At 38.8% G+C, this 13,983-nt stretch overlaps 2 protein-coding genes across 2 annotated transcripts in view; one reads left to right on the forward strand and one right to left on the reverse strand.

The window, feature by feature from the left end:
* Nucleotides 1-10,337, forward strand: part of EIF2AK1 (eukaryotic translation initiation factor 2 alpha kinase 1) — a 13,346-nt gene extending 3,009 nt beyond the window's left edge. Inside the window, 12 exon segments of the mRNA XM_066561049.1 lie at nt 125-156; nt 642-741; nt 1,423-1,503; nt 1,874-1,971; nt 3,563-3,616; nt 3,902-4,289; nt 5,364-5,475; nt 6,919-7,025; nt 8,742-8,862; nt 8,977-9,056; nt 9,433-9,666; nt 10,137-10,337. Coding sequence (XP_066417146.1) covers nt 125-156; nt 642-741; nt 1,423-1,503; nt 1,874-1,971; nt 3,563-3,616; nt 3,902-4,289; nt 5,364-5,475; nt 6,919-7,025; nt 8,742-8,862; nt 8,977-9,056; nt 9,433-9,666; nt 10,137-10,259 — 1,530 coding nt within the window. The 3' untranslated portion in view covers nt 10,260-10,337.
* Nucleotides 10,338-10,512: 175 nt separating this feature from the next.
* AIMP2 (aminoacyl tRNA synthetase complex interacting multifunctional protein 2) lies at nt 10,513-13,956 on the reverse strand. Its single transcript, XM_066561051.1, has 4 exons — nt 13,795-13,956; nt 12,077-12,283; nt 11,526-11,757; nt 10,513-11,034 (listed from the first exon to the last, which is right to left on the reverse strand). Exons 1-4 carry the CDS (start codon nt 13,915-13,917, stop codon nt 10,649-10,651), a joined length of 948 nt encoding a protein of 315 aa, XP_066417148.1. The 5' UTR covers nt 13,918-13,956; the 3' UTR covers nt 10,513-10,648.
* Between the last annotated feature and the right edge of the window lie 27 nt (nt 13,957-13,983).

A 13,983-nucleotide genomic window follows, 5' to 3' on the forward strand; every position in this document is an offset into this window, starting at 1 on the left:
ACCTCATTTTCTTCCAAGGAGGTTGGAGTTTCTGTTTTGATGAAGCTGTCCATGCCACTGGCACAGCAGACCTGTTATTCTTTTTATATGGCATGTTTTTATGTTGGATTTTGTTGTTTCATAGGAACTTGATAACGGAGAGTCTCTTGCAATTGGGTATGTATTCAAAGCATGTAGAAATACTAAATTAGCTCTTTCTCTAAAGTTCTGTGCTCCACTCTATATTTAATTAATACTGCATTTCATATTTTGGCTGTGAAACAGAAAAAATGGCAAAGATTTCTCCAAATTCTCAAAATGATGTGGTGATAATTTGTTCTTCAGTACAACTCTTGCAGTCAGTGCCCCTGTTTAGGAAAACAATTTGTTAGGCACCAATGTAAAAGAAATAACCTGAACACAGATTTGAACACAGATTTGTAAATGAAACAGAGTATGGATTTGTAGCACATATGCCTGGTCTTCTGTCTGCTGGTTTTCAGTATTTACTGAAACATACTGAAACTCAGGCTGGTTCAGTATGGTAATATCAAAGTACTTTCTTCTTTTCATAACATGAATAATATTTTTAGCATGTGTACAGCTGTATCTTACTTGTAAGTTGTAATTTAGTTTAATGCAGCCTAACTTTTCTCAATTAGGGAAAAAGAAGTTCTCTTTGAAGCACAGACTTCACGATACTTGAATGAATTTGAGGAGGTTGCGAGGCTAGGAAGTGGAGGATATGGCAAAGTATACAAGGTATTCTTTACCTCCCACATAAGGCTACTCTGTTTATATCTAGTTTTTTGCTGGAATTTGGAGTTACTCTTTTAGCTGTACTGCCAAATGTTTTTTGAATAAAAGCGGTGAAATCTGTACCTTAGAAGAAAGTTGGTGTTTCATTTCAAAAGCTGCTCAGTTGCTGTTAGTTTTGTTTGCCAGAAGCAGGATATATCAGATGTTTTACTTTGTGTATTTTGACCCTTTTAAAGTGAATGAAAGCTCCTTATTTGACATGTGAGTTATTATGATATATTGACTCTACACAGCATCAGAAGTGATTGGCCTGCACTCCCCAATGCTTCAGTTGTGGCTGCTTTTAAAAAATGAGCCTCAGTATGAGCATAAACTGTCCAAGCCAATGTTGAATTGTGTCAAGTACTTGTAGTGTATGGCCAGCCCAAGGTTTCCCATGAGGTGTGTGCCATGTGGAAATGACAAATGTGGTCTCACTTATTTATTGAGGACCTGTTTGACCATTATCAGGACCTATCAGTATCCCTGTATGACAGCAGGGGCCTAATCCCAGTTTCATTCCCTGATACAGGTGATATTCCATAGGAATGGGGTGCAGAAATAAAATTTTAGAAAATAGTGGATTCAAAAGGATTTCATTAAGCAAATTAACATCTAATTTTCTCCTATTGCAATTGTTTTCAGGTCAGAAACAAGTTAGATGGTCAGTTCTATGCTATTAAAAAAATTAAAATTAAGAAGGCTACAAGAAGAGATTGCATGAAGGTATTCATCTTCCTGTGTTTTGTCCCTGTTTTAACTCCTCTGTAGCTTATTCTGTTCTAGTTTATTAATGCAGCTAACACAAGTTATTATGCATTCTGAATTTCTAAGGGCTTGAACCTACCAGTACCTAGTAGAAAAAAAGTAAATGAGATGCATTGAAGTCCATTAAAAGCACTATTTAATTACTTGAATTTGGTAATCTCTGCAATGATGCAAATCCATTTGTTTTAAAGCTTTCAATTTTTTTTCTGTTACTGTAACAATTTTATCTGTTCTTTCTCTCTAAGAAACTCTCTTTTTGTTACCTTTTATGTTTACTAAGCACACAGAATAAAGGAGTCTCACACTGTGGGTTTTTTGGTCTTTTTAGGTGCTCCGAGAAGTCAAAGTGCTGGCTGGGCTGCAGCATCCCAATATTGTAGGCTATCACACTGCTTGGATGGAACAAGTTCAAACAGTGCATCCAAAAGGGAAGTACAGCTCATTGTGTAATTCTTGCTTGCATCCTACAACCTCTGTTACTGCTGTTTTCAGGAGAGTATTACTTCTCTGATAAAATGACTATTTTTTCCCCTCCTTAAAAGAAAGGGAAATTACTGGTGATCACCGGGTCCTTCTGTGCATTCAATCCCTCCTTACCAAATAATTTATCTGTTACTTAGTGATAAATTTGGAACTGTGGAAATACCAGCTTTACTTGTGGTAATATATGAGGATGAATTTAAAATTGTGTGAAGATCAGTGAAATGCAGTGAAAACCTTTTAATGTAAGAAGTGGTGAGTTGATGAAGAATGAATGCTGAGGAATGAGCTGCCTCAGATATTGGGGGGAAAGTGATGAATAGGACAAAAACCCCACACATTTCCAACTATGTTTTGAAGTCTCAGAGATGTAACAGCACTAGAAGAAGCATCCCAGTATGCTTCTCTTCAGATCTGGAAAAGATCTAAAAAAAATAAAAGAACCTGGAAATACATACTTTTAATGATAACCCCCCCCCCCACCAGAACCTCTTTATTTTGCTTTCCAAGTTAGACTTTTTAAATTTGATGAATTGTGTTTCGTAGTCCTGCACTGACAAAGCAATTGGATTTTTTTGTATATCAGCTACTGTCTGTAACTGGTGAGAATTTATCTACTTTTGTGTTATTTTACACCTTCTTCTTGGTTTTTCTCTTCAGGTTCTTTGTTCTCAGCTCTTTGCACACTCTGTCCTTTGTTCCCTTTGTAACCCTAATCCATTGGTCCCTTTCTAGTCCTTTCCTGGAATGCCTTTAGCAATTAAATCCTTTGATCCTCTCCTAGTGGGAGGTTTGGTTATGCTCTGTATAACTTTATTGCTTTCCAAGTCACTGACTTGTTGCCCAGCCAGCCATAAGCACAAAAGAAAATGCATAAGTGCATAGGAAATTGACAGTAGAGTAAAACAGGCAAAACTTTTTAACCAATGATCCAGAGAATCAAGGGAAGCAATTTTTTAATGCTGGGGGTCCTTCATAAGTATTTAATGGAAGTGCATAATGAAATCTCTAGGCAGCTTCTGTGGTACTTAATAGTTTCCCTTGCCTTACAAGATTGTTTTATATTTGCTTCTGTGTGCTGAAACAGCCTTTTCATATAAAAATACAATTTTAATGACAATCATTTCCAAGATATCAAGTGTCTTCAAAACAGCAGCAGTGTGATGTGAGGGGTGATGCCTTGTGGAGCTGCTTCTTTAACTGTGTGTTATTCTCTACATTGTAAACCCCTGCTTTGAACAGGCTGACTTCTGAAAGATGAAGTCTAAGTAGATATTTATGAAAGCCCAGTACAACCCTTTTATTGACTTTGTACAGTGTATATTTTCTTTTCATTTAAAGATAAATGAATTAGATGTTAGGGTAGCTTCTCAGTAGACTTAACAAGGCACTTTTGCAGCAGCAGAAATAATCTAGAGCTATCCACAGGTAACAAAGTTAAATTAAGTGAGGTGCTCTAGCTTAAATAGTAATTTTTAGTAAATATGTGGATACATTCTTTGTTTTATGAAATACCATATTTATCTTTGCATCCAACAGGTAAAACAGTAATGGAGTTGCAGCCACTAGTTCTGGAGCAAAACAATAGCAAGTGAGTATTACTAATCTCAGTGGTAACACATTCAACTTTAGCTTCAGCTGTGTATGTGAGACATTGCTGTCTGGGACAGCTGTCCAAAATACCTGCTGGTAGAAAGTATTAAATCAGCTGGAGCCTGCACTGACAGTTATGTAACCCTGGAGTTTTATGTGGGGAAGCAGCTGAACTCTTACTTGGGAATGCTGTTTGCAATTGGGGAAAAAAATCAGTATGGTGAATCACAGATGGTATGAAACTGTGCACTAATTTGGATTTCTCTGCCTTTGTTGTTTTCAGTGATCACTGTCACATCCAGAGTGTGGAAAGTGGTAGTTCAATTATCTTTGCTGACCTTACCTCAGAAGAAAAGAAGTCCTGTGACAGTACCAGTCTTAGAAATGTGAATAGAGAATCAGTGCAGAATGTGGATGTGAGGAATGACTTTACAAACAGCAATAGCAAAGAAGGTGAGAAACCAAATAAAGGTGAATTATCCACAGAACTACAAGAAGGCTTTGTAAATAATGATAACAGTTTATCAACTGATATGGACAATCATTCAACATGGGGACCTCATTCCAGTCTGGATCAAGGTGCTAGCACTGAAAGTGAGTCCTGCTCTGAAAGCAAGTCCTGCTCTGAAGGATGCTCCAAAAATGAGGTAGCACTCTGTGGAGAGTTTGAGGTAAATACAGTTCTCTTTAAGTATCCTTATCTGCTGTCTAATTTGGTGATGTTTTTAAAGTAGTTCAGTAGACAGTGAAAATGAATGATTTATAACAATAAATTTAGAAGAATGGAATGACTGCAAGTAGAGCCAAGAGTTCAGACAAATTTTATTATGTGGGTAACATCATTGCAAGAAGCTGACCAGAGGAGCTGGCAAAGCTCAGCATCTGTGAGGAACTTTCCATGTGTTAGGCCTCTAGAGTCCTTTCAAAGTACCTGCATGAATAAAAAGTAGTACTGCTGCATTAAACAGCCTCATCAAAATTGAAAATATTTAGCTTTCACTAAGGCAAGGTAAAGCAGCTGTTAATGGTGAAAGTGTTTTGGTGTGTCATGTGGTGCCCCTGCAGTGTAGGAGTACATGGGAAGGAGATAAAAGCAGATTTGAGCAGTGAATCACTTGTGCTTCTAAAATCTTATTGTCATTTATACCATACCACTGCTATGTTTTGTATAACAAGCCAGCTCTGGAATGCTTCAGGCTTTTGCTATCACTTGGAGTTCCCTCTTGGAAGAAACCCAGTTTTAAAGGTGTCTGCTTGAGTTGTCCAGGTTATCAGATGAACTGGTCCTTTACCAGAAACTGAGCTACATATTTATGGTAAAAAATCAAACAGTTGGACTCAAAGGCCTTTTCCAACCTAAACAATTCTCTCATTCCATAAAATTCTGTATGAAGAAGTTGATTTTTTTTTCTGCTATTTTATATTGATTAAGCTGGCATAAACATCTGTTTAGTATTTCTAGAAGGTTTCAAACTCCAATTTCAAAGATGCATCTGGCAGTTTTGTTAGCATTTATCATATAACAATTGTTAAAATTTGAGAAAAAAGGAAAAAACTCCCCAAAGCTAGATAGCATTGTTGCATCTGCTTCTTGAGTGCAGTAGATTACTAATACTATACTTGATGTCCTTTTGGCACCTGTTTTTGTTTAATAAATTTTGTGTTTATTTATTTAAAAAAAAATAACTAAGGAAATCCTGTTCATGTTACAATGGCAAAATTATGGACCATTATTTTTCTGTTAGGTGGAATATCACTTGATGCTTCATATACAAATGCAGTTGTGTGAAATATCCCTGTGGGACTGGATTGCTGACCGTAATAAAAGATGTAACAAAAGATCAGAGGACACTTCTAGTAAGATTCATCACTGTCTTATTCATTGTAAAGCAAATATTTTTTTTGGTAATTTGACAAGCAGTTATCTAATTTTATTTTACTTCAGCAGCTTATAATACAGATCTTTATTAAATTCTTTATTCACTTAATCGAATAGCAGCTTGTATTGAATTTGTGCATGATAGATGTTAGTAAAAGAATTGAAATTCCTGAGTTTTAGACAGCTCCTCAAAAAAGAATGACTGAATGCCTGAGGCATCGTTGTTACCAGGGGAGATCAGTGTCTGGGCAATACTCCTTATTTGGAACAGAGTTTTTTATTGACAGAATCTGCTGCTTCTCAGAAAGCTGGTTAAAGGCTCATTTATCTGCTGCAGAAGATACAATGATATCATTTGATCCAGACAGGTTAATTTGTAATAGGTTAAAGAATGTAACATTGACTTTTTCTGAGTGACCAGGGGGTTCTCATGCCCTCCTACCAAGCAGTCATCATAACTGTTGACATTTGGAAGAACAAATCCAATGCTCTTAAAGCAGTAGAGACTTGTACAATCTGGGGTGATTGTATAAAAGCAGCTTATGCACATCAGGTTGTAAAACAAAATGTGTGATTAATGTTTTCTCTTGGTTTTAATCACTATTAAGGTAAATCTGTTGTTTTCATTCATAGAGACAGGTTTGCCAGCAAACTGTCAGCTGACTTCCACTAATCTCTCCTGTCATCATAATATTTTAGCTTTTATGAGCTAAATGATGATGTTCCAGGAAATGACAGAATTATGATGGCATTTGAGCTTGCAAAATGCTGTTTTCACACCTTTTCATGGAAAAGGTGATTATCATAGGTTAGACATGAAGAGATTAGAAATCCAATGTGAGTAAATGGTGAGTGTTCAAAAAGACATGTTAACTATGGTTCATTAGAGCAGGGAAACAATATAGTTTAATAAAATAGTAATGGGAAAAATGGTCAAAACAAGGAGGTGCTAAGTTTATTTAGGACAGCTACAGCCAGAGGAGATTGAGGAATTTCAGAGGGTGGCACAGCAGCAGAAGGGTTAGGAATAAAACAAGAAGAGTGCAAAGCAATACAGACAGCATGTCACTACATAAATTCTTATGATTTTATCTGGAACTGTACTTTTCATGCTAGGTCAGGATTTATGTGAAAGTCAAAAGTTTGCTAAATTCATAATCAAATAACTATCTGATGGGGTTTGGAAGAATCTCTTCAGGAAGATATTCATGTTCCCTGAACTTCCCTTTTTGGAATTTTGATGTTAGTGACTTTTGGCTGATTTAGAAATAATATCTTGAGAGAAGCATGGCAAAGTCCATATTTAAAATACACTCATTCTGTTAAAAATTTATTCCACAGCATAATAAACATAATTCAAGCAGATTACCACCATAATCTTACATAACTCAGTAAAACCAGGTGAAAAAATTTGTTTTAAGGTCCATACCATGTTGTGGATGTTCGCTGGACAATGAAGATTTTCCAGGAGGTAGTGGAAGGAGTTTGCTATATCCACAGCATGGGAGTGATGCATCGAGACATTAAAGTAAGTTCATCAAGATACTAATTGAGGTTGAAGAAAAAACAGACAATTTACATAATGGAAGAGTGAAAGCAGCTTCATAGTTGCATTAGAGATGACCTGGACTCTTAAGAATTCAGTTGTTACATATGAGAAAATACATAATCTCCTCCATAGCAGTACCGTGCTTTCCTTACTATCAGAACAGTACTGTTCCACTGACTTACAAGTGGATTTTCAGCTCTGGAGGTGTTTTCTCCTTTGAAGCCTTTTTCCTTCAGAAACAAGCCTGGTCAGATTGGTTTTATCTGTCTTTCCTTAATCAGGATAGGAACTAATTACCTAAAAAAAGAGTATTTTAGGTAATTACAAAAATTAACAAAACCCGTTGACTACACTTCAGTTTGCTAACTGCATACAGTTAGCTTTTGAAAATATGTTCTATAGAACATATTTAATATGTTTCAACTTATATCAGTAAGTTGCTTGCTTACTGATAGACCTGAATAGCAAGGAAGTGAATGTGCATTTTCCTACTTTGCTTCCTACTCAGGTTTTTTGCATCTGATACAGCAGCTGTATGAAGAAATCATGATTATTAAAACTTCACATGTGGAAGCTTGGAACTACTTGAAAGCACACAATCTTCACTCTGGATTAATTTTCATTTTTCTGTCAACTGTTCCAGGGTGAACAGTTTTTCATTTTGCTTCCCCATTTAGCATCATCCTGGCCTTATTGTCCAAAGTCTGGTAGTTATATAAAGAATTCCAGAATTCCATACAGTTACTGCAGACCTGGTTTTGAGCCAGTTCTTGTGGTTTTCACCATATATTCCTCTAATGGTGATTTTGCAGATACCTAGCAGAGACTGTAATTTCTGGGATAACATTCTAAGAAAGTCTTTCAGTGTGTGAATTTCTGAGAACAGAAGCCCAGTGGGTGGGTGTCTTGGATATGTTTTTACTTCAGTGGATATGAGAAGCCTAGCAACTTGTTCAACAGTGCTGCATCTTTTACATTTGATCTGCACTGAATAAAGGAAAAGAATGGAGATTGCCCATCTCTTTTTAAACTATTCACATCTCCTTTATACACTAATAAAAGACCAAGTATTTCCTTTGTGCCACCTGAACAAGTTGAGGAATTTTTCTAGGTACATAAAGCTGGCATTTCTCCTTCTTAGTGATCCTAAAACCAAAATATATGGATAAAAACTGTTTCAGTTTTCGGAGTCAGAGCTCTCAAGTCTGTCATAATCTGCTTTTTTTTTTTTTCTAGCAGCTTCTCAGAACCAAGTAGCATATTGCAGCTGCTTATCATACAGAAAAGTGTATTTTGGGTTGTATTATGTCTAGCCCAATGATATTTAGTCATCCTTCCTGCTACATCAGTTGGACAAATTTACTGTCCACTCTGCCTGTTCCTGTTCTGCAAATTTCCCAATTTCTGTTGGGGGAAAAAAATGTACTTCATGTTTTCACTAAATCTTGGGTTTTTTCTGTTTTGCTTTTCTTCCTTTTTTTTCTTGTTCTAGGTATATGGTCTTTTAGCCAAAATGGTGTTGCCAGCACATGATTTGGTATCAGCAATGACTATTTTTTCTCTCCCACTACTAAAAATGTTAAATAATCATCTTATACCTGTGAAACACTGTATTTTACAGACTTTGAAACAGCTGAAATTCTGTAATTCTTTATGTAGACATATTTCTTAATTGTATTCTGTCTTCATTTGCAGCCTAGAAATATCTTTCTACATGGATCAGATCATCAGGTAAAAATAGGTGATTTTGGATTAGCCTGCAAGGACCTTCTTTGGGATGATGCAGACCAGGGGTTTCTGACAGAACGGATAAATGGTAAGAGAAGAAAGCGTCATGGCTTTCAGTGTTTAAGTTTCTATGGCATTAAAATCATTGAACTGTTACTTGCAAGGGTAACAACACTTGCTAAGTCTCAATTGCCTTTCAAAGGACTGACACATACTTCAGGAGTGGGGACCTGCCTCTATGCCTCACCAGAACAACTGCAGGGATCTCACTATGATTTCAAGGTAGAGAACTTTGTTTTGTTTCTTGTTTTCTCTATTAACATCCTAGATAATAGAAATAAATCAAGCCTTTCAATTGGCAAATACATTAACATTCCTCCTACTGTCACTCCTAGTGTTTTTCTTGAAACACGGATTTCAACTTTCCCTTCTTGTTTGCAGTTAAAGCAAAACTTTTTTTTTGCTATGTTGATAACATAGTAAATAATAAAATAATATATAGATTTGAATTTGTGTTTAGAAGTGTCATGATACTCTTCATATAATCATGAAACTTCACTGTTGTGAAACTTTTTCACATAATGATTTTATGAGAAAAAGAAGCCCACTAAGTTAAAACAGCAATTATCCCAGAACTTTCTCTTCACCCCATTAACAGTCAGACATGTACAGCTTGGGTGTTGTCCTGCTAGAACTCTTCCAACCATTTGGAACAGAAATGGAAAGAACAGAAGTCCTTACACATTTAAGGACTGGCCAGATTCCTCCCCCTTTCTACAAGAAATGGCCTACTCAGGCCAAGTACGTGAAACTCCTCACCAGTCCAAGGGCTGCAGAACGCCCGACAGCGCCTCAGCTCCGGGACAGTGAACTCTTCCACACCACAGACCAGGTAACTTTTGCCAGCAACCCCAACCCTTCCAGCCTAAAGGAACATAAAAAGAAAATGCCCTTTGTATCCCTGCCTGCATTACATGTGTTTGGCTTTGAACTTAATCACACGTTCCTCTTAAGACTCTTTTTCTGATTACAGTGTTTAGGCCACTGTATTATTTCTGGTGTCTTTGCAGTGAGATAGCTGGTCATTAACTTTAGGCAACTTTCTGAAGACTACAGTTGAGAGGCATTTTTATAGGTCAGAAAAGCTTTCAAAGCTTTTCATCACATCTGCAGATTCTTCTAATAATTTTTCCTTTCCATGCCCCACTGCTTTGTGGATTTTAGTTATAGTCACTCCAATGCAGAATAGCTGAGTGCTGCTGCACTGTGTCTGTAGTGGATTGCAAGCACAATTCAAGTAGGGCAATAAGGCTTTATATCCTTGTTTAGCTATAAATGAAGTAAACTGACTCTCATTTTCAGGTTATTTCTAACCTCCAACAGAAGGTGAGACAGCAAGAAGAAGAAATAGAGAAGCTGAGGGAGACAATAAGACAGCTTTCTGAAGAGCAAGATGAACAAACAAGACAAGGTTCTCCTGTTTAAGTACAGGAAGAACTATCCTTGATCGTGTGTTAAGTTATATGTTTCTTTTTTTACATAAAATACTTCAATGCATTTTCATTTGGCTGTCTGTTCTTAAAAGGTATTTATCCTTTTGCCTTGACCAAAGGCTCCTGAGAAAAGAATCACGTTGCAGTGGAAAAACTAAGAGCACAGCCTGTGTTTATGTAGGATTAATTTACATACCGTAGCCGTGTTACACAAGAGTTACAAAAAGGAAGGTCACACACAAAAGGCAGCTGTAATGCTTTTATTATTTTAGGATTCTGTCCAACTGTAATACCTAAAATACATCTCAGAAAGGACTCAAACATTACAGCAGACATGAGGTGGAGTAAGATTAAAACAACATCACTGTGAAAGGTAGGGGCTCACTTGAGTAGCTTCATCACAGAGCTGAAAGGTGCCAGATTCTCACAGGATTTCATCCACTTGTTCACGTTGGCGGGGGCGCTGCTGGCCGTGCCCGTCTGCTGCAGCGCGCTCCACGCCACCACGTCGGCCAGCGTCAGTTCACTGCCCACCAGCCACGGGCTCTTGCCCAGGGCAGCGTTCATGGAGCGCAGCACTGCTCCTCTCTCCTTGCTGCTGCCTTCCTTCAGCTGGAAGAGGGCTGTGTCCACCCAGCTGTCGATCAGAGTCGAGGTAACTGCATTGTACTTCTGCCCAAACAGGGAAAAGAGAAATCGAGCGATGTTCCCCTCTCCTTCTATGGGGCACATGGTTTGAATGCTGAACTTCATCTGGGGTTTGGGAACTGAAATTAACAGGAAAAAAAATGAAAGTGAATCCAACATAGTAAAGAAAGTACTAGAATGGTAATTCCATGATGAACATTTGTGATGCCAGCACCACTGTTAATATCATTAACCTGATGAGCAGTTTTCAGTCTTGTGGGATAAAGAGATCACTTTTTGAAAAATTTAGCCAAATCTCCTCCGTAATTTCTCTTCTAGTTACCTTATTTGTAGAAACTAAAAAACATTTTTAAAAACCCCAAAACCAGAGGGTACAAACAACCCTGTCAATGCCACATGTATTTTAACAGCAGTAACTATGAACAAGAATCTTCCTCTTCTGGCCCAGCATGGTTCACAGCTATGAAAAGAGAACAAAAATGTTTCCTGCTTCTTCATATCCACCATATGTCAGCACAGGGACAATGAGGCATCTCTGTGTAAGGGTTTATAGCACAAGTTTCATTTTCTCATCTATTGTAAAATATTGATCTACAAATTTCCTTCTTACCATCTTTCCAAATCAGAGTAAAGCCCAACTGATACTCATGACGTGGCTGCTTCTTAGTCTGCTCTCCAAAGCATTTCAAGAGGTTTTCTGGCACACTTTTCACTGATGAATGTGTGTGAACAGCTGATAATATTTTGTACCGTTCACAAAGCAGACTGTGTATCACTAACAGTGACAGTGGAGGTAGAGAAGGATTTGCATTGATGACAACATCTTTCAGGGCTCCATAATCCTGAATGGAAAGTAAAACATTCAGCAGGTAAGACACATTCCAGATCATACTCATAACTATTGCTTTCATTTGACACCAAAATGTACATAGTCATGCATATGTGTATCTGAAATTCTAACGATATTAAAGTAAATAAATTCAAGCTTAGACATTTAAAACTTGTTTAAACCTTTAAACATATTCCTTCCTTGACATGTAATTAAATGGCAATTGTAGGTTGTGTATTGAGTTCTGAGTGTCCCAGGTTTTAATGCCCCCCTTCCAGCCCTGAAAATGAAATGTTGAGAAAGTACCAATGTAGCTGCTCAACTAAACTCACCTTTCCAAGCATCAGATCTAAATCTGCTCCATTTGTTGACAAAGGAGAAAATTCATCAGTTTGAATGATATTTGTTACATCAAAGTCAGCATCTGGGGTTTGTATCATCTTGGAGAGTCCATCCACAGCACTCTTCAGTTCATACAAGCGCTTCAGAATCTCTTCCTGGCGGGATTCAAGTGCTTGAAGTGATGGGTCGGCCTCCTCCTACAGGAGAGGGAAAAACAAGGCCATGTACACATTCACTCAACTCAGTGTCAAAACAGTTTACAGCTCACTTAAGGTTAAGTTTTGAAAGATTAAAGACTTTCAAAATAGCCAGACCACGGGCTTATGTCTATCAGTAATCTCTCGTCTGTATGAGTGTGGTGAAATGGCATGTTTAATAAATTCCTGAAATCTTCCTGCTTCATAGGTTCTTTTAAACCATTAGTTACAGCAAACTCTGTAACACAATCAAAATCAGACAGAGTTGGCAGTGAAGTGCTGAACAATGACTGAAAAATCAAAGACAGCTTGTCAGGTTCTTTTCAGCCCAAAAGAGCAAAGTTGGTAAGTCTGTGGTACAGTGGCCAAACAAGGAAACTTTGGCAAATCAGGTAGTTAATAAAAGTAAAAAGCTCTGCAAGTTTAGATGGATGGTATATTGTGTGGATTCAGTCTTTGTCTCAGAGAATATAAATTATAGTGGAAAAAATACGTTAATACCAATGCAGCTTTTAATCTGTATTACCTTACAAGCAACTCATCTTACAATCTTTTAAAAGAAGATGAAAAATATATTCCTGTGGCAGGTTTTAAGTCTACAAGCTTAAAAATAACATTAAAGAAAAATTTTCAAATAGCCTATTTCTAAGCATCCTGAGTAACGATTAAACAAACCCAAACTATCATGGATGAAGAGATAAGGTATCCAAGTAAAATCTTTATATCCACTTAACATAATATTCTCAAAGGCAAGACCAGGGAAGACCTCTTAAGTGGCCATTATTTAGTTAGTGCACAATTCCATACTTTGCAATGGGAAGGCATTTCATCAGCATTTCTGTTAAGTTCTGCCCCAAAGTTACTCCTCTTCAGTGCCTCCACCATCAGCCGGGCGAGGGCACAGCAAATCCAGGATGGCATCAAGCTAAAATTGGCCACAAGCGGCCTGTGAGAATGCCAAGCACTCCTGGCACTGGAGAGAGGCTGTTCAACTAGACCTACGTAACGCAGTTATTTGGCGTTTTCGTCTTATTTAAGGCAAAAGAAACTGAAACTAGAAACTGAGACTGAGGGTGCGTAGCTGGCCGGAGCCCGAGCTGAGGCAGCAGAGCGATGATGCAGCAGGACGGAGCGAGGCCTGCTGGGCGCTCAGCACGGCCATTCAAACACAAAAACCACCACAGGGACACACGCGAGAGCCCAGAAAAGTTAAAATGAGAACTGCGGAAGACTTTAAAAACATTACAGAGAAATTCTTGAAAACGTTGATTTTATTTAACCCTCGGTCGCGCCGCTTACGGCGAGGGGGAGCCAGGGCCCCTCCTGGGGGCTGAGGCGGTGGGACTCGGCCCCGGGAGCTCTCCGGCACCGGAGGCTCCTCCCGATCCCTACCGGAGCTGGGGCTCTCACCGGAGGGAATACCGGCCCAGCAGCCGCATGCCTGACCTCGCCAGAGCGAGCACCGCGGGCCGCAGCCCAAGCAGGTCTTTCCGCCCACCCCTCGCTCGTACCTGCGGCGGCGCGGCGGTGCCGGGGGCGCGGTGCAGGTTGGGCAGGGGGTACATGCAGCTGGGCAGGTGCTCCGCCAGCACCGCCGCGCTGTGCAGCGGCCGCACCTTGTACATCGCGGGCATGGCGGCTCCCGGCCCGCCGCGCGCCCACTCCGCCGCCGCCGGCCCGCCCACCCCCGCGCCCATTGG

The sequence above is a fragment of the Molothrus aeneus genome, chromosome 16, assembly GCF_037042795.1.
Source record: "Molothrus aeneus isolate 106 chromosome 16, BPBGC_Maene_1.0, whole genome shotgun sequence".
In the NCBI taxonomy this organism is placed as follows: Eukaryota; Metazoa; Chordata; class Aves; order Passeriformes; family Icteridae; genus Molothrus; species Molothrus aeneus.